At 43.6% G+C, this 23,966-nt stretch overlaps 1 protein-coding gene across 1 annotated transcript in view; it reads left to right on the top strand.

Annotated features, from left to right (window-relative positions):
* The window catches only part of LOC309398027 (dual oxidase 2-like), a gene marked incomplete at its 5' end in the record, with an annotated part of 34,962 nt that extends 17,286 nt beyond the window's left edge, over window positions 1-17,676 (top strand). Inside the window, 16 exons of the mRNA XM_081964510.1 lie at window positions 580-805; window positions 1,949-2,042; window positions 2,748-2,923; window positions 3,430-3,499; window positions 5,172-5,267; window positions 6,204-6,382; window positions 7,362-7,592; window positions 9,877-9,976; window positions 10,436-10,485; window positions 11,335-11,462; window positions 12,032-12,185; window positions 13,863-14,095; window positions 14,956-15,114; window positions 15,675-15,830; window positions 16,689-16,817; window positions 17,347-17,676. Of these exons, the coding sequence (XP_081820636.1) occupies window positions 580-805; window positions 1,949-2,042; window positions 2,748-2,923; window positions 3,430-3,499; window positions 5,172-5,267; window positions 6,204-6,382; window positions 7,362-7,592; window positions 9,877-9,976; window positions 10,436-10,485; window positions 11,335-11,462; window positions 12,032-12,185; window positions 13,863-14,095; window positions 14,956-15,114; window positions 15,675-15,830; window positions 16,689-16,817; window positions 17,347-17,469 (2,304 nt within the window). The 3' untranslated portion in view covers window positions 17,470-17,676. The remainder of the gene's footprint in view (window positions 1-579; window positions 806-1,948; window positions 2,043-2,747; window positions 2,924-3,429; window positions 3,500-5,171; window positions 5,268-6,203; window positions 6,383-7,361; window positions 7,593-9,876; window positions 9,977-10,435; window positions 10,486-11,334; window positions 11,463-12,031; window positions 12,186-13,862; window positions 14,096-14,955; window positions 15,115-15,674; window positions 15,831-16,688; window positions 16,818-17,346) is intronic.
* Between the last annotated feature and the right edge of the window lie 6,290 nt (window positions 17,677-23,966).

Raw genomic sequence — 23,966 nt, 5'->3', positions numbered from 1 at the left:
CCTTTTCTTCCTCCTCCTCCTCTTCCTTTTATTCCTCCTCCTCCTGCTTCTCCTCATTCTCCCCCTTTTCTTCCTCCTCCTCCTTTTCTTCCTCCTCCTCCTCCTTCTGCTTCTCCTCCTTTTCTTCCTCCTTCTCTTCTTCTTCTTCTTCCTCCTCCTCCTGCTTCTCCTCCTCCTCTTCCTCCTCCTCCTCTTCTTTCTTTTCCTCCATCCCCTTCCCCTTCCCCTATTTAACTGTTTCCCATTTAAACAGTTGTTTCTTTCTCTTACTTGTTGGAAAACATGGTATTTCTCTTCTATTGATTTCCGATCTATTAGAACATTGCATGTGTGTGTTGCTGAACAAGAAGTAAAGTCATCTAGGTAATGTTGTCTAACTGAATGGTTTTATTACCAATTAAAATGACCGAAATCTAGACCAAATCTCTACTTGTAACTTGATGTTACCATCCTAGCTGCATTGTAGGGCACCAAGTGCCAAAACTATCTGAGTTTTGTTTCGAGTGTCTTGTCTTTCTGGTGGAAAGTGAGTGGACTTCCTTCCTGGCAGGAATGTGATCGGTGGTCTTACTCTTTCAGGTTCTCCACATTGACAGATTGGATGCTGGAGAACTCAATTTAGAAACATCTCAAAAAGCCAAGGAGGCCTTAAAGTGTGAACTGAGCCGGGCAGAGTTTGCTGATGCTCTGGGCCTCAAATCCCAATCTGTATTTGTGGACTCCATGTTCTCTCTGGCTGACAAAGACGGGAATGGATATCTCTCCTTTCGGGAGTTCTTGGACATCTTGGTGGTCTTTATGAAAGGTGAAATTTGAAATTACTCAACTGCAAGGGGTGGGATGGAGCCAACCACAATCATGGCACAAAACTATTTGTGTTAGAATAAAAGGTAAAGGTTCCCCTCGCACATATATGCTAGCCGTTCCTGACGCTAGGGGGCGGTGCTCATCCCCGTTTCAAAGCCGAAGAGCCAGCGCTATCCGAAGACGTCTCCGGGTCATGTGGCCGGCATGACTCAACACCGAAGGCACACGGAACGCTGTTCCCTTCCCACCAAAGTTGGTTCCTATTTTTCTACTTGCATTTTTATGTGCTTTCGAACTGCTAAGTTGGCAGAAGCTGAGACAAGTCACGGGAGCTCACTCCGTTACACGGTGCTAGGGATTTGAACCGCCGAACGGCTGACCTTTCTCATCGACAAGCTCAGCGTCTTGGCCACTGAGCCACTGCGCCCCCTTTTGTTAGAATACACTTTACTAAATCAAGCTGATTTGAAGCTGCATTTTTGGTAACCAGTTAAGCTTAGTGCGTGTTACATCGGATTTCTAGTTTATTTTGGAGTGACGGTTTAACTTTTTTTATGATTCAGTGTCTTGGACGACCTGAGAAGATTGAGTCAATAACACAACAAGGCAAGCTTATTGTGTGTAGGCAACCCTAATATTGGATACCCAACTAAATTATGAATACCCAATTGAATATTGTCAGTTTATCCATCCATTGATGATGAAGGGGATGGAGGATAGAGATCATTCTCTTCGGTTCCAGAAACAAATAGATGCGGTCGGTGAAAGGGGGCAGGTTAGGAGAACCTAACATAAGGATTGGAAGTAGATGCCACTATTATAGCAGAGACTTGTACAAAGACTTAATCTTGACCCATAGGGAGTGTGGAGGTTGTGTTAACCTTTCAGACAACATGATGAACTTCAAAGTAGTGAGATTTTATGGGTATCTATCACCACAATCCATGAACTTTTGAGTTGCTACCACAGTATATGTTCTATTTTATCCCCCACCTATTTCTTGAATACTCTGCACATTGATCATCTCAGAACTGATTGTCAGGGAAATCAAGAAATGGGCTTCCAGGATCTTTCCAAATATTGGAGGTTGAGATGTGCTGATGAGGCATGTTTTGTGATCTTCTCTATCTCTCTCAACCAGGGTCCCCTCAGGAGAAGTCCAAACTGATGTTTGCCATGTACGATATAGATGGAAACGGCTTCCTTTCAAAGGAGGAATTCTTTCGGATGCTGAGGTATCTTCTGCTGGTTTGCTGGCTTTTGTAGTCGTAACTGATCCTTGGTGGAGAGAGGCTAAACTCTCCATTTGCTAGAATTCTATATTGTACCTCTGGTCAGTTCCTCACCTGAAATTCAGTCTTTATACAACTGGGGCAGAGATGGTATTCAGCAGGTTCTGACCAGTTCTGGAGAACCGGTAGCGGAAATTTTGAGTAGTTTGGAGAACCGGCAAATACCACCTCTGACTGGCCCTACCCCATCTATTCTCTGCCTTCCGAGTCCAAGCTAATTGGGAGGAAATGGGGATTGTGCACTAACCTTCCACTGGAGTGGGGTGAAAATGGAGATTTTACAGTATCCTTCCATTGCCACGCCCACCAAGCCACGCCCACAGAACTGGTAGTGAAAAAATTTTGAATCCCACCATTGATCTGGAGGAACATTGACCCCAACAATAAAGCACAAACTCACAACACACAGCCCAGCATTTTGGAGGAGGTGAAGCTGTATGGAAAATAATTTTCTAGATTTGCAGAGAAGGACTGATCTTATTGTAAACCTAGCTGATCCAATGCCTCCCTTCAACCCACAGTTTTTGTAAGTTCATCGGAGTCATGAGTGAAATTGACGTGCTATCAACCATGCTTCTTCAATTCAAGCAAGACTCTTCCGTTACCCATTAGTAGTCTTATCTCAGGATTCCTTATTTCCTCCTCTAGATCCTTCATTGAGATCTCTAACAACTGTCTCTCGCGGGATCAGACCGAGCAGGTTATCGAATCCTTGTTCAAAGAAGCAGGATTCCAAGACAAGGAGGAGCTCACCTGGGAGGATTTTCACTACATGTTGAGGGATCATGACAATGCACTCCAGCGCACTCAACTTTGCATCAAAGGTCAGCCGAATCCAAAACAGACAGCTCACACAAAGCCTTCTGTTTGGGTAGGGGTAAGGAAGCCATACTTCTGGCAGCAAACAGCTCAAGATCTCCAGGAAGTAGAGGTTCTCATTCTTGTTATATTGTGCCTCCTTTTCTCATGTGTGATGGAACGGAATGAGGAAATAGATCCCCGGGAGGGAGGGGTGTGTTCCAGATAAATAAGAGGCAACTCGGCCCAGATATCAGGTATGAAAGAAAATGGGTGGAAATGGCACCACCCTATTAATTCCCAGAGTATCTTGTAGATGCAAACAGTAGAGTGTTCACACTGGCAAGATTCTGTCTCTAGGTGTGAACCCTTAAAAGAACTCAACTTGGATGACTCTCCTTGCATCATTCATGGTTTTGGACCTGACACTATGGGAAAGAAACCAACAGAATGCCCATAACGTCAACTAGTATCCTACTTTTTCATTCTCTACTAAGTCGTTGGTGGTCTTTCTTTTTTATCTTCCTCCCAGGAATTTCAGAGAAACTCAAACAAAATGAAATCAACCGCGTGTCCTTCATTAACAAGGATCGAGATAACAAGTAAGCCATCTCCCAGTTACTCACCTTCTCAGGCAGCCTGCCTAAGCCTGTGTGGATTTCAGATGTGACCCACTTTGCCCACCACCACAAATCACATTTTATTTGCAAAGATTTGTGGCATGTTTACAGGTCCCATACTCTGCCCAATCCTTGTGGTCACCAAATAACCAGCAATGAGAAGGAAATAAAAATTCATGCAGTGGGGATCAGTATGTATTCATGAATGTAGAAAACCATCAAGGCCAAATTAAACATTTGTTCCTGAAACTTTTATATTGTCCTGCTGGCAACTGAAGGATGTAGAAATGGCATTAGAAGAAGCCTTAAAAAAGTTTAAATATTATAGTAGTAGAGTTAAAAGTTTAAACCTTAAGGGAGCCGAGAAGTTCCTAGGTGATAACCTTTCCTAAAAGTTTTTCAACTTTTTCCACAAATCCATCAAGTTTCTTCCGCGTTTTAACTGTGAAAGGCAACCGATTCTAAAAACCACACGAAGAGCCACTTATGAAGGCTTATGGTTGTTACTTCCACATACAGAAATGCGGCATCAGAAGGGAAGGTTTAATACCACATCTTTCCTTCTCTGGGTTTCTTTCCTTCCTAGAGAATAAGATTTAAACAGTGAAATCTACTTTCAGCTGGCACTTCTGAACCCAGTTGGGTTCAGAAAAATACCGTATTTTTCAGACTATAAGACGCACCGGTGTATAAGACGCACCAAGATTTTGAAGAGGTAAGTAAGAAAAAAAAGTTTTTGTCCTCCCCAGCCCCCAGGAGCACTCTGCAGGCTTCAACAGGGCTGGGGGAAGGGAAAAACACACCTGCTTTTGCAGAAAACGGGCCATTTTTCACAAAAATGGAGGCATTTCTGCCTTCCCCCAGCCCTGCTGAAGCCCGCAGAGTGCTGCTGGGGGCTGGGGGAAGGCAAAAACACCTCTGTTTTGGGGAAAAACAGCCTATTTTTTGCAAAATGGGATGCGGGATGGAGCTTCAGGAAGTCAAAAATGGCTGTTTTATAAGACGCACCAGCATTTCCATGCTCTTTTAGGGGGGAAAGGTGCGTCTTATACTCCGAAAAATATGGTCGGTGGTTGCAAAAACAAGATTTAGAAATGTTGTGTTTCTCTTGCCAGAGAAGACAAGAAAAGTAGCTCAGATGCCAAAATACTTTGCCCGGGCTTGGATATTCTACTTGGTGGATAGGTGCCATAATCTTTAGATGGCTTGATGTAACTTGAAATGGCACCATTCAAAACGAATGCTAATAAATCATGTTTTAATGGGATACACACAGTCCCAAATGCAAGGTGCTGCAACAAGAATAAAATGAATTTATGTGTCATTTAGGACTGGCCCTACCTTTTAAAAAAAACCCAGGTAGAGTTTTGGTGGGGGAAAAAAAAACATTCCTATGAGTGGGAAGGTTTTTTTTCCCCACTGAAATGTAGACTGTAAAGTCAAATTTGTGCTCTACCCTTGAGATTGGGGGATGACTGGAAGCCAACTCCGGAGAAAATTGAAAGCCAAAACTTTTGAAAGAAAGGATCGGCTGGCCTTTTTCCACGAAGATGTTAGAGTTCAGAGTGTGATCAAACCCACAAGGCACCTTGCTCATGTCCAGCATCAAAGACCGAGTGTCCTCTTTAAAAGCTGATGATCGTCTCCCTTACAGTTCCCTTCTCACTCGAGAAACTCCACTGATCCTGGGTTCAGATTGGCTACCTGGCGAAGGAATAGGACAGGACTTACGGAAAAGGCAGGGGAAAAAGTAAGTCTGTGGAATGTGTAACTCATTCTAAACATGGACAATGATCTGTCCATCTTCAGCCTACCACCTTCTCTGAACATGAGAGGCATTGACGAGGGATCAGGTAAGGGTTAAAGGCTCCAGTGAGCTAGTGAATCTTGTTGGGCACAGACATTTTGTTGTTGTTGTTAGTTGCGAAGTCGTGTCCGACTCATCGTAACCCCATGAACAATGTTCCTCCAGGCCTTCCTGTCCTCTATCATCCTCTGGAGTCCATTGAAGCTCATGCCTACTGCTTCGGTGACTCCATCCAGCCACCTCATTCTCTGCCGTCCCCTTCTTCTTTTGCCCTCCATCGTTCCCAGCATGAGGCTCTTCTCCAGGGAGTCCTTCCTTCTTATTAGGTGGCCAAAGTATTTGAGTTTCCTCTTCAGGATCTGGCCTTCTAAAGAGCAGTCAAGGTTGATGATCTCTAGGACTGACCAGTTTGATCACCTTGCAGTCCAAGGGACTCGCAGGAGTCTTCTCCAGCATCTTTCACTTCTTGTGGCAGACCCAGAGATATTGGGACAATGCTCTCATGTCACCCATAGTCCTTCTTTTCCTGAAAAGAGACATATCCGATTCCTGCTATTATTCTTCATATACTAGGAAAGCATTTATGGTAGGAAAACAAAACCAAGTTGGCAAATCCTTAGGTTTGCATGTGCTCAAAAATGCTCTGGCTCCCTTGCAGAAGCATCTCTGGGGGATCTTTTGAGATCAGGAGGCTGGTTTCAGAGCTCTAACAAAAAGCAAAGTAGATCCCCCATTGGCCTGAAACTGGCTCACTCAATGAAATATTGCAGAATCTGTTTAGGGTGTTGGAAGACCAGAAGGGTTTTTTTTAAGGGTCTTCTGATCAAAACTTGCCCTGCCAGTCAAGATTTTCCTGAGCTATGATTTCCCACTTTCCAGATTGGCCTTCCCAGAACCTCACCTCTACACGGAGGCGCGGAGGGAGCGGTACCAGAGGAACAAAATCCACCAGAAGATTCAGCAGTTCAAGAGGTTCATTGAGAACTTCCGGCGCCACATTATCTGCGTGGTGATATTCTCGGCCATCACCGCCGGCGTCTTTGTGGAAAGGGCATACTGTGAGTTACCAGCCTACTTAGCACCACCGAACCGGCTGCTCAGCTCCAGAGCTGAGGCGGCTAACTTGATTCAGAAATCCACATCCTCATGCCATGAGGAAGGCGAGGCGCCCGTCTCCGGGACGGGCAACCAGTGGCAGCCACCACTAAACATACCAAGTACGTATCTCCTTGCAGCCCAGAACTAACGCTGGTGGAAAGCAAGACACTCCCGCTGCAAGTAGAGCTGTAGTAGTGGTTAACAAGTGAAGTTTGTTGCCAAACTTCCAGGTGTGGCTTTTATAGTGGCTGCTTTAGTGACACAGATCTACAGGCGATGGTTCATAACGTTACTGGCAAGGCTGTGGTTGAACCATTGGAGATCTGAGTATCTTCCTTGCAATCTTACTGCAACCTAACCCCTCCCCCCTCCATTGGACACATAGTAGAGATCTGGAGGGCAGCTCTACATCTGTACACGTTGCTATGTGTTCCCTAGTGCCTTGGACCTCTTTGGTGTTGCATTGCCATGCCTCGTCTGGGGCACGCAAGCATGTTTGTCATCTGAGCATGTTGGAGGTGAGATGCAGTTATGGGAAGGCAGATGTACCTTGAGGCTGCAGACCTGTGGGTGGACTTCCTCCAAAGCTTTGCCCAAGGACCCCAAAGCTTCTGCTCAGAAGTGTCTTCTGGATGGTCATTTTCATTGGACAGACGTGGTGAACATGGAGGACTCCCATGAATGGTCCCTCCTCCATTTAATTTCCCAATCCTCCCATTGAAACAGAAGCAGCCTTGAATCCAATGGGGTTATAACCTGCTCTCATTGAGTTTATCCTGAGTCTCCCTCCTTTCTGGAGCACAGCTTGCTCTCCCCGACACCACCGGAAGGACACACAAAGGTCTCAGCCTAGAAAAAAAAAAGCAGAGTAACCCAGTTAATGAAGAGTTTTGTCACAATCTCAGCCTCTGGGACTCGCTCAAACCATTTGCTTTGCAGATTATGGGTTTGCATCCCCACCCACTGGAATTGCGGACACCACCTTTGTGGGCATCCTGATCTCTCGGGGGGCAGGTGCCAGCATATCCTTCATGTACTCCTTCATCTTACTCACCATGTGCCGGAACCTCATCACATTCCTGCGAGAGACATTCTTCAATCGCTACATCCCTTTTGATTCTGCCGTGGATTTCCACCGATGGATTGCGACGGGAGCTTTGATCTTCTCAGGTAGATCCAAACAGATGGAAACCAATGGAATCTTTGACTAGACCAAACTAGAAGGTTGCGATCCTTTGAAATGGTTTGCAACTAGATCTGACTAGTTGGAATGGGACGGTTAATAATTGCTGAAATTAGAAACCCTAGAAACTCTCTGAATTGCAAGGAGTCCTCGACTTACAACTACAGTGGGGGACCAGACTTTCCGTTGCTAAGTTAAGTGAGTCACACCCAACTGTAAAACAGTTCTACAACTGTAGAACCTATATAAAATGTTCTACAGGTGGCATCTACTGCCAGCTAGGCTAGCCAAAATGTATAAAAATATATCACCTAAATGCTGAAAAGATGACCAACTACCGGGCACCTACTACCACATGTGGTGGTAGTGGTGAAGGATTCTGATGTGGCTGGAAGAAATGACCGGACAGAGATTAGAATTTAAACCAGAACTATTCCTATTAGGAATTATAATAGAAGGCCAAAGTAAAGGGTTAACATATGTAATATTACATGTCATAAGAGCAGCAAGAATGGTCTATGCCCAACAATGGAAAAGTGAGAACATACCACTAGAAAGGGAAATAATAAAGAAAATATTAGACTGTGCAGAATGTGATAGACTGACGCTGGAACTAAAAAAATAAAGGAGAGGCAGAATACAATGAGAATTGGAATAGATTTTACCAATCGTTGGATTTGAGGAAGGGAAGTCAGAGTGGAAAAGAACAAGGTTGTGTATTGTGTAGACTGAAAGTTGATGTAATATATGTACATGTAAGCATTTATAAGGGGTTAAACATGTGTAATAATTGGAATGTATGCTGAGTATCTAAGATATTTGTGTTATATTTTAGTTTTGTATGGCGGAGATAACGCCAGGATGGTTGCACCATGTCCAACTTTTTTTTAAAATCATAAACAATAGAAATTTTAAAAAACAATTGTTAAGCAAATCAGTGCTGTTCTTAAGTGAATCACATGACCCAAGGAAGCTGCAACCATTGTCAACACACTAGTGGCCAAAATTGTGGAAACCTTTTGGGGAAAGTGTACACTATTTTTGAGGTTTGATGGCTAGTAACATCACTTTTTTGGGGAGTAGTACCATAACATTATATATCAGTGGAAAGATAATTTAATCAAGAATGCAATGCCATAACTTTTATGAAGGATTTGCTATTAGAATAGCAGTTGTAAAGAAGAAAAGTGAAACACAGAAAAAACGAGATATACAAAAATTATCACCATGTCAGTTAATACCTAGGTGGGTAACCTTTAGCATGAATTACGGCCTTACAACGTCTTCCCATGGAGTGAACCAAGTCTTTTAGTTCTGCAGCTGTTCTAATGTGAAACCAAGATTGAATGATTCCTTCTATTAACTGGGTTTTATTGCTGACTATATTTGGCTATAACTTTTCATAGAATACAGATAATTGAACAAACTTCGTTGCATTACATTCTTGATTAAACCATCTTTCCATTGATGTATAATTGTATGGTACTATTGAAAGAACAAGTGATGTTATTAGCCATCAAACCTCAAAAATACACTTTTCTCCCAAAAAATTGGCCACTACTGTACACTCCGGTTGCCAAGCACACAGATTTTGATCACGGTCATAAGTCAAAGACTCATCCCAAGTCTCTATTTTCAGTGTGGTTGTAACTATGGACGGTCGCTGAACAAATCGTTCCAAGTCAACGGCTTCCTGGAGAACACTGCTTAGATTTCTAGGGTCAGCGTGATGGAGATGATTTTTTTTTTAAATACCGAATCCTCTCTAATTTCTCACTGCTGCAACTACACGATCGTTGGCAATGTATGACCCAGCAAATGTGCAAGGAAAATAATCGGCAACAGTGGTGGAAATCAACCCTAGAACAATCTGGTTTTTTCAATTTAGGGGATTTTTCTAGCAATCTGGACCGAAAAAGGAACCGCCTAACACTTCCTTTGGTCAATCAAAGTTGCCTAGTCTTTTAAAAAACTCATATCAAAGAAATTACAAATGTAACGCAAACACAAAGATAGGCGTGGAATGTTTGTATTTTTGTAACTCCTGAACTTTGCCCAGTTCAAAGCTTAGGTTTAATAGCTTGGGTTCTCACCATTCAGCCACACTGCCATTTATTTGTCCATTGTACTGTGTCATTGTCTTTTTATAGCGCTATATGGCCCATACTTCCACGTCAGGAAATGTTTATACTGTAGTTATAAGAGATGCGAAATCGCAATTAAATCTGCTGGCACGGATACCCTAACCTCGCCGTCTTGTGTTTCCCGCAGTTTTGCATACTTTGGGCCATGTTGTGAATGTCTACATCTTTTCCGTGACCCCTCTCAGCATTTTGTCGTGTCTTTTCTCACACGTATTTATGAACGATGGGTGAGTAGAAAGTAAGAATTAGCAGTGGGATTCACTTACCTACCCTACCGGTTCGCAAATGTGAGAGAACCAGCCAAATATCACCTCTGGTGAGAATGCAAAGACAAGAGTGAATTAACCTCCAGGTGGCTGGAGAAAGAATGGAAACTCTTAATTTAGAGGAAGCGCCGTGTAGTTTGGAAGTAGGGTAGCACTTGTACAGGCGGTTCTGGATTGAGTAAATTCAGCCAATTTATATTAGTCAGAAATCCAGCGTCTAACCAACTATGGCTTAACACAGGGGGCTCCAAACTTGGAAACTTTAAGACTGGTGGACTTCAACTTCCAGAATTCCCCAGCTAGTGGAAGTCCACCAGTCTTAAAGTTGCCATGTTTGGAGACCCCTGCCTTAGCACAATGTATGAACCAGGTTGCATTGTTGGTTGTTCTAATTTGCCCTTGTTTTTTTTTTCTTTCCAGATCACAATTTCCTCCCAAATACTACTGGTGGTTTTTCGAGACGGTACCAGGTAAAAATCTGTCAGAGTTTGTTGCAAAAATCAAATCCAGAAAGCACACACAGATAACTGATTCAGCAGGATTCATTTAAATAAGAAACTTCTTCATATATAGGATTATATATACAATACCAACAGCAGAGAACAGTTTCATTTTTCAGTTCAGAGTTCAGCGTTGCAGACAGACTAGTTTCAGTTTCAATTCTCAGCACAGCACTCAGAGCTGCAGGGCTAAACCACGCCCAGGCTCCAAGCTGTTTCAGCTCCCATTGGCTTGTTACTAAGCCCTATTCATTGGCTGACCTTGTTACCATGTCTCTGCCGGTTCATGAATATTTTGACAAATTCAAATATCAATTCTGGAGATCAGATTTCAGTTACATTTGGGGGGGGGGGGTTGGGTAGATGACGATCTGGGAAATCATGCAAGTGGCCAGATCCAAATTATTCATGTGGTCTGAAGCTGATGGGGATAGAAAGTGGGTGTTTGGTTTGTTTGTTTGTTTAGTGCATTAAGCCTACTTTAGAGTTTACATTAGCCTTTGAGTGCGTTCTCAGCTCGGTTCTGAAGAAGTGACTTTGGGTAGAACGGAAAATTTAGAACTTCAAGCATTGGTATCTATTAAAAGCTGCAATTGTATCATGATGGTGACATGTGTAGCAGGATATCATGGGCCAAATAATGCAAATGAAGCATTTGTGTCATTTGTGCAATGCTGTGTCATCACTTGACCTATATAGAAAGTTTCAGGTTGTCCACCTCTGAAGTAGATGGAGATAATGGTGAAGCTGTCGCAAGATGACATCATGTGCTCCCATACTTCAGTTGACATTCCCTTGTCTTCTCCTAATTTTCTGCAGGCATGACCGGAGTGCTATTACTGGTCATCCTTGCGATCATGTATGTATTTGCCACTCATTATTTCCGGCGAATCAGCTTTCAAGGATTCTGGATCACCCATCATCTCTACGTGGTTCTCTACATTCTGGTAAGTGACAGTTACAGCCTGCGATAATTCAGAAATATGAATCGCCCACAGATGAAGGAAGATTCATACTCTTCATATATACCAGGGGGTCTCCAAACTTGGCAACTTTAAGACTTGTGGACTTCAAGTCCCAGAATTCCTCAGCAGGCCAAGGTGGGAGTTGAAATCCACAAGACTTAAAGTTGCCAAGTTTGGAGACCCTTGATAGATACTATCTTCATACTGTTAGGTTTCCAAAAGATGCCCTAAATAATTTACGAGCCTCGAGACAAAGTTCAAAAGAAATCCAGTCATTGACATATACTATATACAAACAGGGCTAGGAGTTTAATGGTAGGGTTTTCTATACAAAAAGAGCATCATCCCCAAATAGAAAAAGAATTAAAACTAAAGGCTTTACTATTATTGATTTGAGGGGCACTTTGAGTTTGAGGCAAGTTTATGGGATCCTGAGGACTTCCAAACTATCTTTAGATGCTTTCACTCTTTGTGAGTCTTCACCATCCGAGAAGAGCTTCCTGCTTTCCGTTCATTACCGTGGACTAAAATGATGTGTAATGTATTTCCAGGTGATCATTCATGGCAGCTACGCTCTGATCCAACAGCCCCGCTTTCATATTTACTTCATTGTCCCAGCGCTCATCTATGTCGCAGATAAACTCCTCAGCCTTAGCAGGAAGAAGGTGGAAATCAGCGTCATTAAAGCTGAACTGCTCCCTTCAGGTAATGCTGCTGTCCTGCAGCCTCCTTCCTCCTCAACCCTACATCAAAGAGAGCATCTTCTACCTGAGCACCCTCCCAACAGGTGGACTTCAAGCTCCAGAATTCTTAGGAAGGGTCTTGCAGAGATTATGACAGTTGAACGCCACAGATCAGTGATGGCTGTTAGGGATGTAACCCTAGGCTTGGCTTGGCAATGTATATAAGCTATGATTACTTTACTGTTACTTTAAATCAGGGGTGTCCAAACTTGGGAACTTTAAGACTTGTGGACTTCAATTCCCAGAATTCAATTCCCATGATGGCGAACCTATGACACAGGTGCCAGGGGTGCAATCCGGCAGGTACTACTGCTGGTTTGCTGCGTGGGCGTGCTGGGTGGGTACGCTTGATGTGTGCTATGCGCACATGCACAGTGCAATAAAAATTGTTCTGCGCATGTGCTGAAGTGAAAAACAAGATGGCGCCACTGTAGGAGAACCGGTTCAGGGACATGGCAGGCCTGGGTCACTGCCAAACCACTGCCGGTTTGACTGAACCAGTCCAGACTGTAGGAACCCACCACTGAGATGTACCAGAGGTGGCACACAGAGTCCTCTCTGTGGGCATGCGTGCCAGCTGCTCTTCTGGTTTCCAGCATGCACATGTGCGCTGGCCAGCTGGTCTTCACGGGTGCCAGAGTGCCGTAAAACAGTCCGAAAAATGGCCAAAAAACAGGGCGTTTTTTTGAGCCAAGAACAGCCAGAAAAACGGCCTGAAAAACAGCCGAAAAACAGGCATGCACACATTGGCCAGCTAGTCTTTGGGTTTCCAGTGCTCCAGCAATCACAAAGACAAGCTGGCTGGCACGCATGCTGGAAAATCAAAGACCAGTTGGCTGGCATGTGCATTTGGGTTTCCAATGCTTTGGCGCATGTACATGCAGGCACATTCCAGTTCGGGCATTCGGTGCTGAAAAGGTTTGCCATTGTTAAGTAATTAAGCTCCTCGTTAGAAGAGCGAGTATGCAGAGAAGCGTAATGAGAGTGATATGGAATAACACGCACAAACCAGCATACAGAGACACCGAATAGTATAAAAATATAGTAGTTTACTACGTAGAAATATAGAGGTATTCAGAGTCCGGTTAACAGTCCAAGTCATACACGCTTCAGTAATTCAGTTATCAATATTCTCAGTTTAACACACAAAATAGCTAAACAGTTGCAAACCACAATACCTCAAAATACACCAACCAGCTTCTAACAAAAACAGAGAGAGAGAGAGCTAACAGCCATTCTGGCTCCCTCTTATAGCTGCTTGAGGTAACAAGCCAATTACATCTGTGAATCATTTAAAGCAGGGGTGTCCAAACTTGGGAACTTTAAGACTTGTGGACTTCAACTCCCAGAATTCCCCAGCCAGCCATGCTCTAAATATATCTAAAGGATATATCTAAAGGATGCCCATTGAAGAAAGTTGATCTAAAGAGACTCGCTAGGACCTGGAGGCCATACATGGCCTGGAGAAGTATCTGAGTGGTCCAACATAGTCTTTACTGTTGGTAGCTTCTCAAAGATAATCCTCTAGTTTAGGTCTGCCTTATCTGAAACGTGCTTGTACCCAGATCATTGTAGATAGCACGGTTGACTTGACCTTTTGTAGCAAATACTTAGGAAGCCCTTTTTTTTCTTGAATCAGGGGTTACCAACCTGCAGTTCCAGAGACCCCAGGACTTTGACTACAGGTCTGGGCAATGGGTACGGATTGCGTGTTTGTCCCTGGGGACCAACGAGTACCATCCCTTCACTCTGACGTCTGCTCCCCATGAAGACCTGCTAACTCTGCACATCCGAGCAGCTGGACCATGGACAACTCGCCTGCGGGAACTCTACTCGCAAGAAAGCATCGCGGAAATTGGCAAATATCCCAAGGTAAATCTGGATTTTTGTTTTGCCTTGCTTTTCTCCTGGTGTCGATTTTAGTAGAGGACACAAATATGGCTGATCAACGTCAACCGAAACTGTTTTGGTTCCAACCCGAAATTTCTTCCAATTTCCCCTGTAAATAGTTTGTAAAAATATACCCTGTCTCCCCGAAAATAAGACCTCCCTGGATAATAAGCCCAACTTGGCTTTTGAGTGCATGTGCTAAAATAAGCCCTCCCCGAAAATATTGCAACACAGCAGCAGCCATGAGGTGACCACACCCACCGCCTCCTGCAGCTCAAAAATAATAAGACCTCCCCCAAAATAAGGCCAAGTGTGCCAAGGTTCCAAAAAATTCCCCCAACAAAATAAAACTCCAAGGGTTATGTTTCCTCAAAGTTCCACTTTATTATTAGATGTCATGCTGGCATATCTGGGAAAACCCGAATCTGAAAGCTTCCAAGTTTTCCCACCCGGTTGAAAGTTCAAGATTCTGCCCCCAACACCCACAAGTTCATCACATGGTCCAATCTTCCACTACCACGAAGACAGATCCACATCCGGCCAGGTTCAGAGACAAAAGTGACCTTGACTTTCTAAGAAGAATGTTATTATGGCTACACATCACCCAACTCCATATAATCCCCCCTCCCATTTTTCCACAGTAGGAAGTGTGGCAGATCTGAAATCCAAAAAGAAAAGATGGCTTGCAGGTTTGACAAAGTGCTTATTTCGGGAGTCAAAAATAATAATAAAACCCTGTCTTACTTTCGGGGAAACACGGTAGAATCCAATCCTTGTTGAAACCATCTGAACTTCATTGTCCAAGCCAACAAACTTCCTTCTTTACCTATGTTTCTTTGTAGCTCTATCTGGATGGGCCATTTGGAGAAGGACACCAGGAATGGAACAAATTTGAAGTGTCAGTCTTGGTGGGCGGTGGCATTGGAGTGACCCCCTTTGCCTCCATCCTTAAAGACCTTGTTTTCAAGTCTTCAGTTGGCTCCAGAATCCTGTGCAAGAAGGTGAGACTGGACTAACAGAGGTGTGGTTGGGCTGCTGTACACCACTCACCTGCGATAGTGGCAGTGTTTATGTTTAACATCAGGTAGTAGGACTACTTTAACTATGAATTGCGCTACTTAAAGCACATAGTGGGGTTGTAGACTTTGCTATGTGTGTTACATCTCACATTTCCTGACACTTACAGATGGGGAAAGACAGGCTTATACATTATATTTTATCTAGGGCAATGTTTTTCAACCTTGATAACTTGAAATCCTGTAGAATTCCCCAGTCAGTATGCCAAAGTTGAAAAACATTTACATTAGAGGGAAGAGCACGCCCTAAAATAAGGCTTCGTGTTAAAATAACCTGCAGAACTTATATTAGAGACAATTGTTTACAAACATAGGCAAAAGGCTATGCCTAGAGGGATATATTAGAAATGAGTTTACATTTTCATGGGGATTTTTTTAAGAAAATAGAATTCATTTTTTGATACAAAACATGGGAAGGACAATTCCACTATTGAAAAATTATGGACATTATAAGGAGCTTTCGGCCTTTTCCTTGTTCTTCCCAGATCTACTTCATTTGGGTAACCCGGACACAGCAGCAGTTTGAGTGGGTGACCGACATTATCCGGGAGGTGGAGGAGAACGATCAACGTGACTTGGTCTCTGTCCATATCTACATCACCCAGCTGGCTGAGAAGTTTGACCTGCGTACCACCATGCTGGTAAGTCCCCCACAGTGATGGGATTCAAATAATTTAACAACCGGTTCTCTGCCCTAATGACCAGCTGGCTAGGCGTGACTCGGTAGTCATGTGACTGGGTGGGCATGGCCAACTCAATGTTACTCAGGTCGATGGGCACTTTGCCTTAGCTGTTATATTCAGGGTTAACCGGAGAGGCAGTTTCTGTAAGCAGGGCAATCAAGATGAGGCTAGAAACAACACCAGAATGTTTCCTTCCTGCCTTCCTTACAGGATTAGCCCTGCAAAGTGGGGGGGGGGGAAACAAAAGGAGATTTCTTCCAACCACCGGTTCTCCAAACTGCTTAGAAAGTTAACAACCGGTTCTCCCGAATAGGTGCGAACTGGTTGAATCCCACCACTGGTCCCCCCCCCCAGTGCAATTTACTTGGGGCTCTATATCGAGGCGCCTTCAAGAAATAAAATTCAGGAAGTCACATTCTCATCTACTAACCTTAAGTGTTAGTAGCAAAACGTCCAGCGATTGAGTTTTGTCCAAGAGCGTCTGCGGTGGGTCCAAAGGAATTGGGTATGCACCATTAAAAATGGTGCAATTAAGAAATAAAGGTGGGATACAGTTGGGCAGGTCAAGAAGCACCCAACTCACCTTAATCTTAACGATGACTATTGCTTGCCTTTAAACAAGTCGTTCCCAGTCTCCTCATTTTTAATCTGGGACCAATGTTTCTGATAGTACCCATCAGTCTAAGTTCCACGCTGGGAATCGAGAACTTCATGGTGAGCGGATTAGTGGTTGTTGATCCCTCAATGGAACAGAGGTTCCTTTGTCCTCCAGATGCCCAACAGCTGAGTTCTAATGATCGATTGATCTCTTTCCAGTACATCTGTGAACGTCACTTCCAGAAGGTCCTCAACCGGAGCTTGTTCACAGGCCTGCGTTCCATCACCCACTTTGGACGGCCCCCCTTTGTGCCCTTTTTCTGCTCCTTGCAAGAGGTCCATCCTGAGGTCAGTGACCACCTTTGCAGGTTGGGGAAGGCGGTGAAGACTGAACTTCTGTGGGTGCCGTGACGATCTGTTGCAGGCAGGAACTTGTGTGCATGGATCAGAGGGACTCTCAGCTATGTGGCTGAACTTCTTAAGGAACCTCCAAAGGTTCCTTGACCCAGCTCCAATTGTTTGAAAGACATTACAGAGAGGAGGAAATCCATGAGAAACTTCACATCTCTTTACAGCTAAAGACAGAGGAGAAATCTGATGGGAACTTCGACTAAATGTTGCCTTCTCCCATAGCTGCTCCTCCATCTAGAGCACTGTTTTTCAAACTTAGCAACTTTAATATGAGTGGATTTCATCTCCCAGAATTCCCTAGCCATGACATTGGCTGAGGAATTCTGGGAGATGAAATCCACTTATATTCAAGTTGGGCCAGGTATGGCCTCGATGTTGAAGCAGAGGGAAATTTAATTATTCCCCTCATTTATTTTATTTTTTTCATCTCTGTGATTCTGAGCACTTCTCTGCTTTTTGTTCCCAGGTACGGAAAATTGGTGTTTTCAGCTGTGGCCCACCTGGCATGACGAAAAATGTGGAGAAGGCATGTCAGAAAATCAACAAGAGGGACCAAACTTACTTTATCCATCACTACGAGAATTTTTAGTCATTCTCTTCCGAAGACTCGGTTGTGTTTTGCGGGTATATAAGTAGAGGTCACCGTTGGCTGCGTTCCTTTTATTTCTCTCAAAAGGGAAGGAGATAGAAACAGCCTTATTTTCAACAGGGTCTTGGATGAAATATTTTAGATGTTCAGAAAGCCATACTTTTTGTCCTATTCAGAACTTCAATTGAGGTCTCACAGTTGACAAAGATAATCTAGGGCCCATCCTTGGTCAGTCCACGTTTGTACCTCCTGGAAGAAAAGTCTGAACAACTACAAAACAGAGTGATATGATATCATTGAGACTAAGGCAGCCCTTTCGTTACAAGTGCAGACTGGTTCAGAATTAACAGGTAACTAAACCTCCTAGATTACAGCTTTGTAACACTCCCTGTCAATTATTTATTCAACAATCCTTAATTCACTCCAACAATTATAATCCCTAAGTTGGACAGAGATGAGTTATTCTTCCCTTAACCCAATTTAACCTCACTGTTTATCATCAGCGTAAGCTTAAACAGTGCCTTAAGTTCCAGCAACATGTATGAACCTGCTGGGTTTATGTTAGAGGTAGCTCTGATTTTACAGGTGACATTGGACACATAGAAGCAGCCGTGATAGACAGATAACATTAAACATAGAGTGGAAAATCCTATATAGATGCTGGGTCAAGTAAAGGATATCCTGAATGCTGGTTGGGGAATTCTAGCAGTTGAGGTCCACACGTCTTAAAGTCTATGGAGCTTCTCAGTCATCCATGGTTGTCCCAAAGGTGCTTTTTCAAGAGGCAACTGGACTTCTTTTTGTTTTTCTTTGAAGGCATTTCACTTCTCATTCAAAAAGCTTCTTCAGTTCTTCTGAAGAAGAAACTTCTTTGATGAGAAAAAGACAAGAAAGTCCAATTGCCTCCTGAAAAAGCACCTTTGGGACAATTGGGAGACTCTACAGACTTTTGTGTAGCTAAAAGTCTGTAGAGTTTTTCAATTATCCAACCGTGGATAATTGAGAAACTCTACAGACTTTTAGCTACACAATTTGGGATGAACACTCCACACTATGAAATGCTGAGGATGTAGTAGGGGTTTATACACTGAAGTTGAATGCAGACACCTACTCAGAAAACATAGCTACTAATATAGATTAGAACGTGACTGCTCTTATGCCATATTGCCGAAGGTGGTAGAAATAAAAACATTAGAGAATTATTTATGGAGCAAAGTCTTCATGGAGCGCGTTCTTGATGGACTCTTCTAAAGCTTGGTTGTTTCCTCTAAGATTTGTTTCATTCATTTGGGTTTAGCTGATGGAGTGCATTAATTGTATGTATGTTTGTATGTAGTGCTTATATTAAAGATTTGTTTCAACTGAAATGTATATTCTCTTGAATCAATTTTTTGTTAGTTTAACAATGACTGGGTGGGTGGACAGGTGGACGGGTGGACGGGTGGACGGATGGACGGGTGGATGGATGGATGACGGATGACGGATGACGGATGGATGGTGTATGGGTGGACGGGTGGATGGGTGGATGGGTGAATGGATGGATGGATGGATGGATGGATGGATGGATGGATGGATGGATGGATGGATGGGTGGGTGGACAGATGGACGGATGGATGGAGAGATAGACAGATGGATGGATGATGGATGGATGGGTGGATGGGTGGACGGGTAGATGATGGAGGGATGGATGGATGATGGATGGATGGATGGGTGGATGGTGGACGGATGGATAGAGAGATAGAGAGATAGAGAGATAGAGAGATAGAGAGATAGAGAGATAGAGAGATAGAGAGATAGAGAGATAGAGAGATAGAGAGATAGAGAGATGTCATGCAAAGATAAGGTAAAGGTGAAGGTTCCCCTCGCACATATGTGCTAGTCATTCCCAAATCTAGAGGGCGGTGCTCACCTCCGCTTCAAAGCCAAAGAGCAAGCGCTGTCCAACGATGTCTCCGTGGTCATGTGGCTGGCATGACTAACACAGAACGCTGTTACTTTCCCACCAAAGGTGGTTCCTATTTTTCCACTTGCATGTTTACATCCTTTGGAACTGCTAGGCTGGCAGAAGCTGGGACAAGTAATGGAAGTTCACCCCATTACGCGGTGCTAGGGATTTGAACCGCCGATCTGCCAACCATTCTGATCAACAAGCTCAGTGTCTTAGCCACTGAGCCACTGCATCCCTACCATGCAAAGATACGCATGTTTAAATCAGTTTGCAGGAGACGATTAGTTTGCTTAATTGGTCCGTGACCCTCCGAGACTCCTTGCCAAGTTCTGCAGATATCGGCCTGGCAGCTCTCCAAGCCAGAGAAGGTCTGTGACTGTAAATCCTCCCTTGAAAGACTTTGCAGGATCGGAATGAGCAGAATTCACAGTCAATTAATAAAAGGGGTTTTTGTCGGGACAAGGAGTTTGCTTCCTGCTCTTGGGAAGCCTCGGTCAGAACAGGTTCATACATTGTGCTGAACCAGGGATCTCCAAACATGGCAACTTTAAGACTAATGGACTTTTGCTAGCTGGGGAATTCTGGGAGTTGAAGTCCACAAGTCTTATAGTTGCTAAGTTTGGAGACCCCTGTGTTAAGCCACAGTTGGTTGGATGCTGGGTTTCTAAATAATATAAATTGCAATAAGATGCCATAAATTCTGAATCTTCCCCCCCCGACCCATCCAGTCCACCTCGAGATCATGGCAGTCTGGCCCTGGGCAATAGCAAAAGGCAAATGTGAAGTGGCAGATGAGACTTCTGGAGCTTTGGCAATGCCCCTTTAAACTGGTCTCTTTCCTGGCAAGGATATCGGCCCTATCACTCCTGTGGGCTCTTGATCAAGTCAGCTGCTCCCTCTTCAGCTGAGGCCAAGTTCGATGACTAGAAACAAAGTCCCTTCATAAGCCTGGAGGCTCTTCGCAGGAGGGCAAAGCTATAATTACTGTCTAGACAAATACAGCCTTTGGTTTCACAGCAACTCACGGTTGAGCTGTTTCTACTGAGTTCTGCAGAAAGGCACCAGATCAGATCTCGGCAATCCTTTCAAATCCTCAAGGGGAGAGAAGGGTTAGAGAGCTGAGAAGGGGACGTCGGGTGCTTTCACACGCAAGATTTGTGACTTGGCTTATCATCCAAAGAGGGAACAGGAAGACCTCCTCCCCTGTGATTTATAGCCCAAAAAGGAAGATTCATGATCATCGCGCCACATCGGAAATTGGCCCCGTGGAATCACAACTGAAAGAGATCCAGTAATCCTGCTTTTGTCTTTAGAGAAAGGGGTAATTCTTAAAAGCTGGTGGCATACAGTATTAGCCATTAAGCAGACTAAGCATATGCTTAGGGCACCAGGCCCAAAGGGGGCACCACAAAGTTGAGAAAGGAAGAAAAAACAACAAAGATTTGCACAATATTTACAAAGGAGGGGGGCACCAAGATTCGTCAATGCTTAAGGCACCAGTGAGCCTTAATGTGCCACTGGTGGCATAGGGCTCAATCTGGAGTTGTCTGACTCTCTTGTAAAGAGGCCTGGTTTAGAGTGAAGATGAGACTTTGGGAGACTTTGGAATTATCTTTCAACAATGTCCAGGAAGGAGACTGAAACTTTCTCTCTTTTTTTAAAGAATTCTTTTTTATTTTAATTGAACAAAAACACACCAAAAAGAATCATCCTTCAATACATCTTGTAGAAAGCATGTCGATTGGTCGCAAATAACTTTCGTGCATTTCTTCTATAGTCATTACTTGTAGTTCATATTAGATTATCCACTTTGAATCAAAAAACTTTATATATCTTACTATCAATATACCACAATTCTCCTTTGGCTACAATTATTTGAACGCGCTTCTGCCTGAACTTATTCATACTTAAAAACACAACCACATAATGGCATTTGTTAGCTATTTCAAAAGGAGATTGAAACTTTCTAAAGTTAATCCCCTGGTCATGTTTCACCAGAAAGCCAAATATGCCCTTCCTATATTTAAGTTACATTTGCATTGTGGCCATATGAATGAATGCCTACCAACGTCACCCAAATCCTTTTTAGCCTGTGAAGTTTTCCCTCTTTCTTGCTAAAAGGTATACAACACAACCTAAGTCAAGTTGAACCATATATAAGGGGTTTGTAATGGTAGGTGGGGAAAAATATTGCTCTAATCCTAATGTTTGGCTGAACTATCTGATGCCAAGAGGGAGGATGGATGGATGGATGGATGGATGGATGGATGGATGGATGGATATGATGATTGGATGGTTGGATATGATGATTAGATGGGTGAATATGATGGTCGTATGGATTAATGGATGGATGGATTAATGGATGGATGAATTAGATGGATGGATTAATGGATGCTGGATGGACAAGAAATAGAGACAATTTATATTTTGCCTTTTCCCTGGAAAAGGAAGCTAAGAACAAAATACATACCGCAAGCAGATAAAAGGAATTGGTTTAAGTTGTCATTCAACCCCATTAAAACAATAGAAGGCCAACCCAACTGCCTCCTGAGGGGTCCATTAGGAAGCAGCACCAGCTCAAGCCTGGTGTAGATACTCAAGTAGGCAAAGCATAAATGACTTGGGGCCGCAGGCAGTCCTACCCCATGCCCCATCTTCCCACATGCCTTTGAGGGCCTGTTCAGCATGTCAAGGACACACAATAACTCCACCTGGTTTTTTCTCTTTTTCCCCATCTGCATGAACCACTATCACTAACAGTTCCTTGGGGTCAGCATTCCTTCATGGCAGGCTCTGAATGCATGGGGGATCAATGTACTGCGAAAGCCAATTGAAAATACTTGGTCTTTTCTGGGAATGTTAGTAATAGACTGGAGTTATTTGCATACAGAGTTATTAATAGCCTCGCTGCAGTTTCTGTGTAAGTCACCGGTTCAGTAACATTTATTGAGAGGATATTGATTCTTACTTATCAGAAAGAAAACAATGAACAGGGCTGGGTTTATTTATTTTGCCTCAAGCAAAACACCTATAATGAAGTTTCTCAGAGTAGATAATATACCCAACTTCCTGACTTAATAAAATCGCATACGTATTTGGCACATCTCACCATGTGGCTTCTGTCTTCTAGGTGTTTTCATTTCTGCAGAAAAGTGAATCATTGTGTTTCTTGTTTTAAAAGCTTATTTTGCTTTTAGAATGTTGGCAATATTTGAACTAATCAAGGAGAGAAGCAACCTAGAACTGAGGAGAAATTTCCTGACAATCAGAACAATTAATCGGTGGAACAGAATTTGCCTCCAGACATTGTGAATGCTCCAACACTGGAAGCTTTTAAGCATTTAAGAAGCTGTTGGAGAACCATTTGTCTGAAGTGGTGTAGGGTTTCCTGCCTAAGCAGGGGGTTGAACTAGAAGACCTCCAAGGTCCCTTCCAACTCTGATATTCTGTTCTGTTCAATATTGGGAGGACGATATGGAAAGACCAGTATCCGCCCAGCCTTAGAAGATGCTAACCACAATTGCTGGTGAAACATCAGGAGATCTTGTGGATCAGGAGATCACTAAACCCCGAATTCCAATAGTGTCCAACTTTGGGAAGAGTGTTTGTGAGACTCTCAAAATATCAAAAGTGGGTTCCTTGCTAAGCAAGACGGTTATGAAGAGAGCCTTGCCCCGTTTTACGACCTTTCTTGCCACAGTTGTTACGTGAATCACTGCAGTTGATAAGTTGGTAACACGGCCGTGAAGGAATCTGTCTTCCCCGTTGACTTTGCTTGTCAGAAGGTCGCAAAAGGGGACCCCATGTTCCTGGGGACACTGAAACTGTCGTAACTACATGCCAGTTACCAAGCAAATGAATTTTGATCACATTAATTGTCCTAAGTCACTTTTTCAGTGCTGTTGTAACTTTGGTCACTTAACCAATATAGTTATAAGTTGACGATTTCATGTACACAGAAGGTTGGATTGAGAGTTGAATTGTGTTTGCATCAGTTTCTGTGTATGTGTTGTGGCCTGTCAGCGGTCAGCTGAGCTGGTAGCATATTCAGACAGTGAGGAGGTTGGGGAGGACCATGGGCCAGTCCTGGAGTCTAGGGAAGGCTCTGATGAGGGCTCTGTGTCGGAGGCAGAGAGGGGGTCAGGGCCATCTGACAGTAATCAGCTGCCTTCAGAGTCAGACATCAGTGGGGCAGAAGAACAGCTGGAGCCTGTTCCCAGTGTGCGCATGCACCGAGTTGCCAAACGAAGGGAACAGCTAAAGAACAGGGGTCGACTTGGGAGTAAGGCCACAGGTGGACGATGAATGGCCCCTCCCAGAGGAAATAAAAGAGGGGCAAAAGGGGAGTGGAGTTTGCAGGAGACAATTAATTCGAGACTCCTTGCCAAGTTTTGCAGATATCAGCCTGGCAGCTCTCCAAGCCAGATAAGGTCTGTGACTGTAAATCCTCCCTTGAAAGACTTTGTTACATGTAGATGAGCAGAATTCACAGTAAATTAATAAAAGGGGTTTTTGTTGGGACCAGGAGTTGGCTTCATGCTCTTGGGAA

This window comes from Natrix helvetica (assembly GCF_964273705.1).
Source record: "Natrix helvetica genome assembly, chromosome: 12".
In the NCBI taxonomy this organism is placed as follows: Eukaryota; Metazoa; Chordata; class Lepidosauria; order Squamata; family Natricidae; genus Natrix; species Natrix helvetica.
Note: the sequence above shows the minus strand (reverse complement) of the source record. Positions and strands in the feature narration are given on the sequence as shown.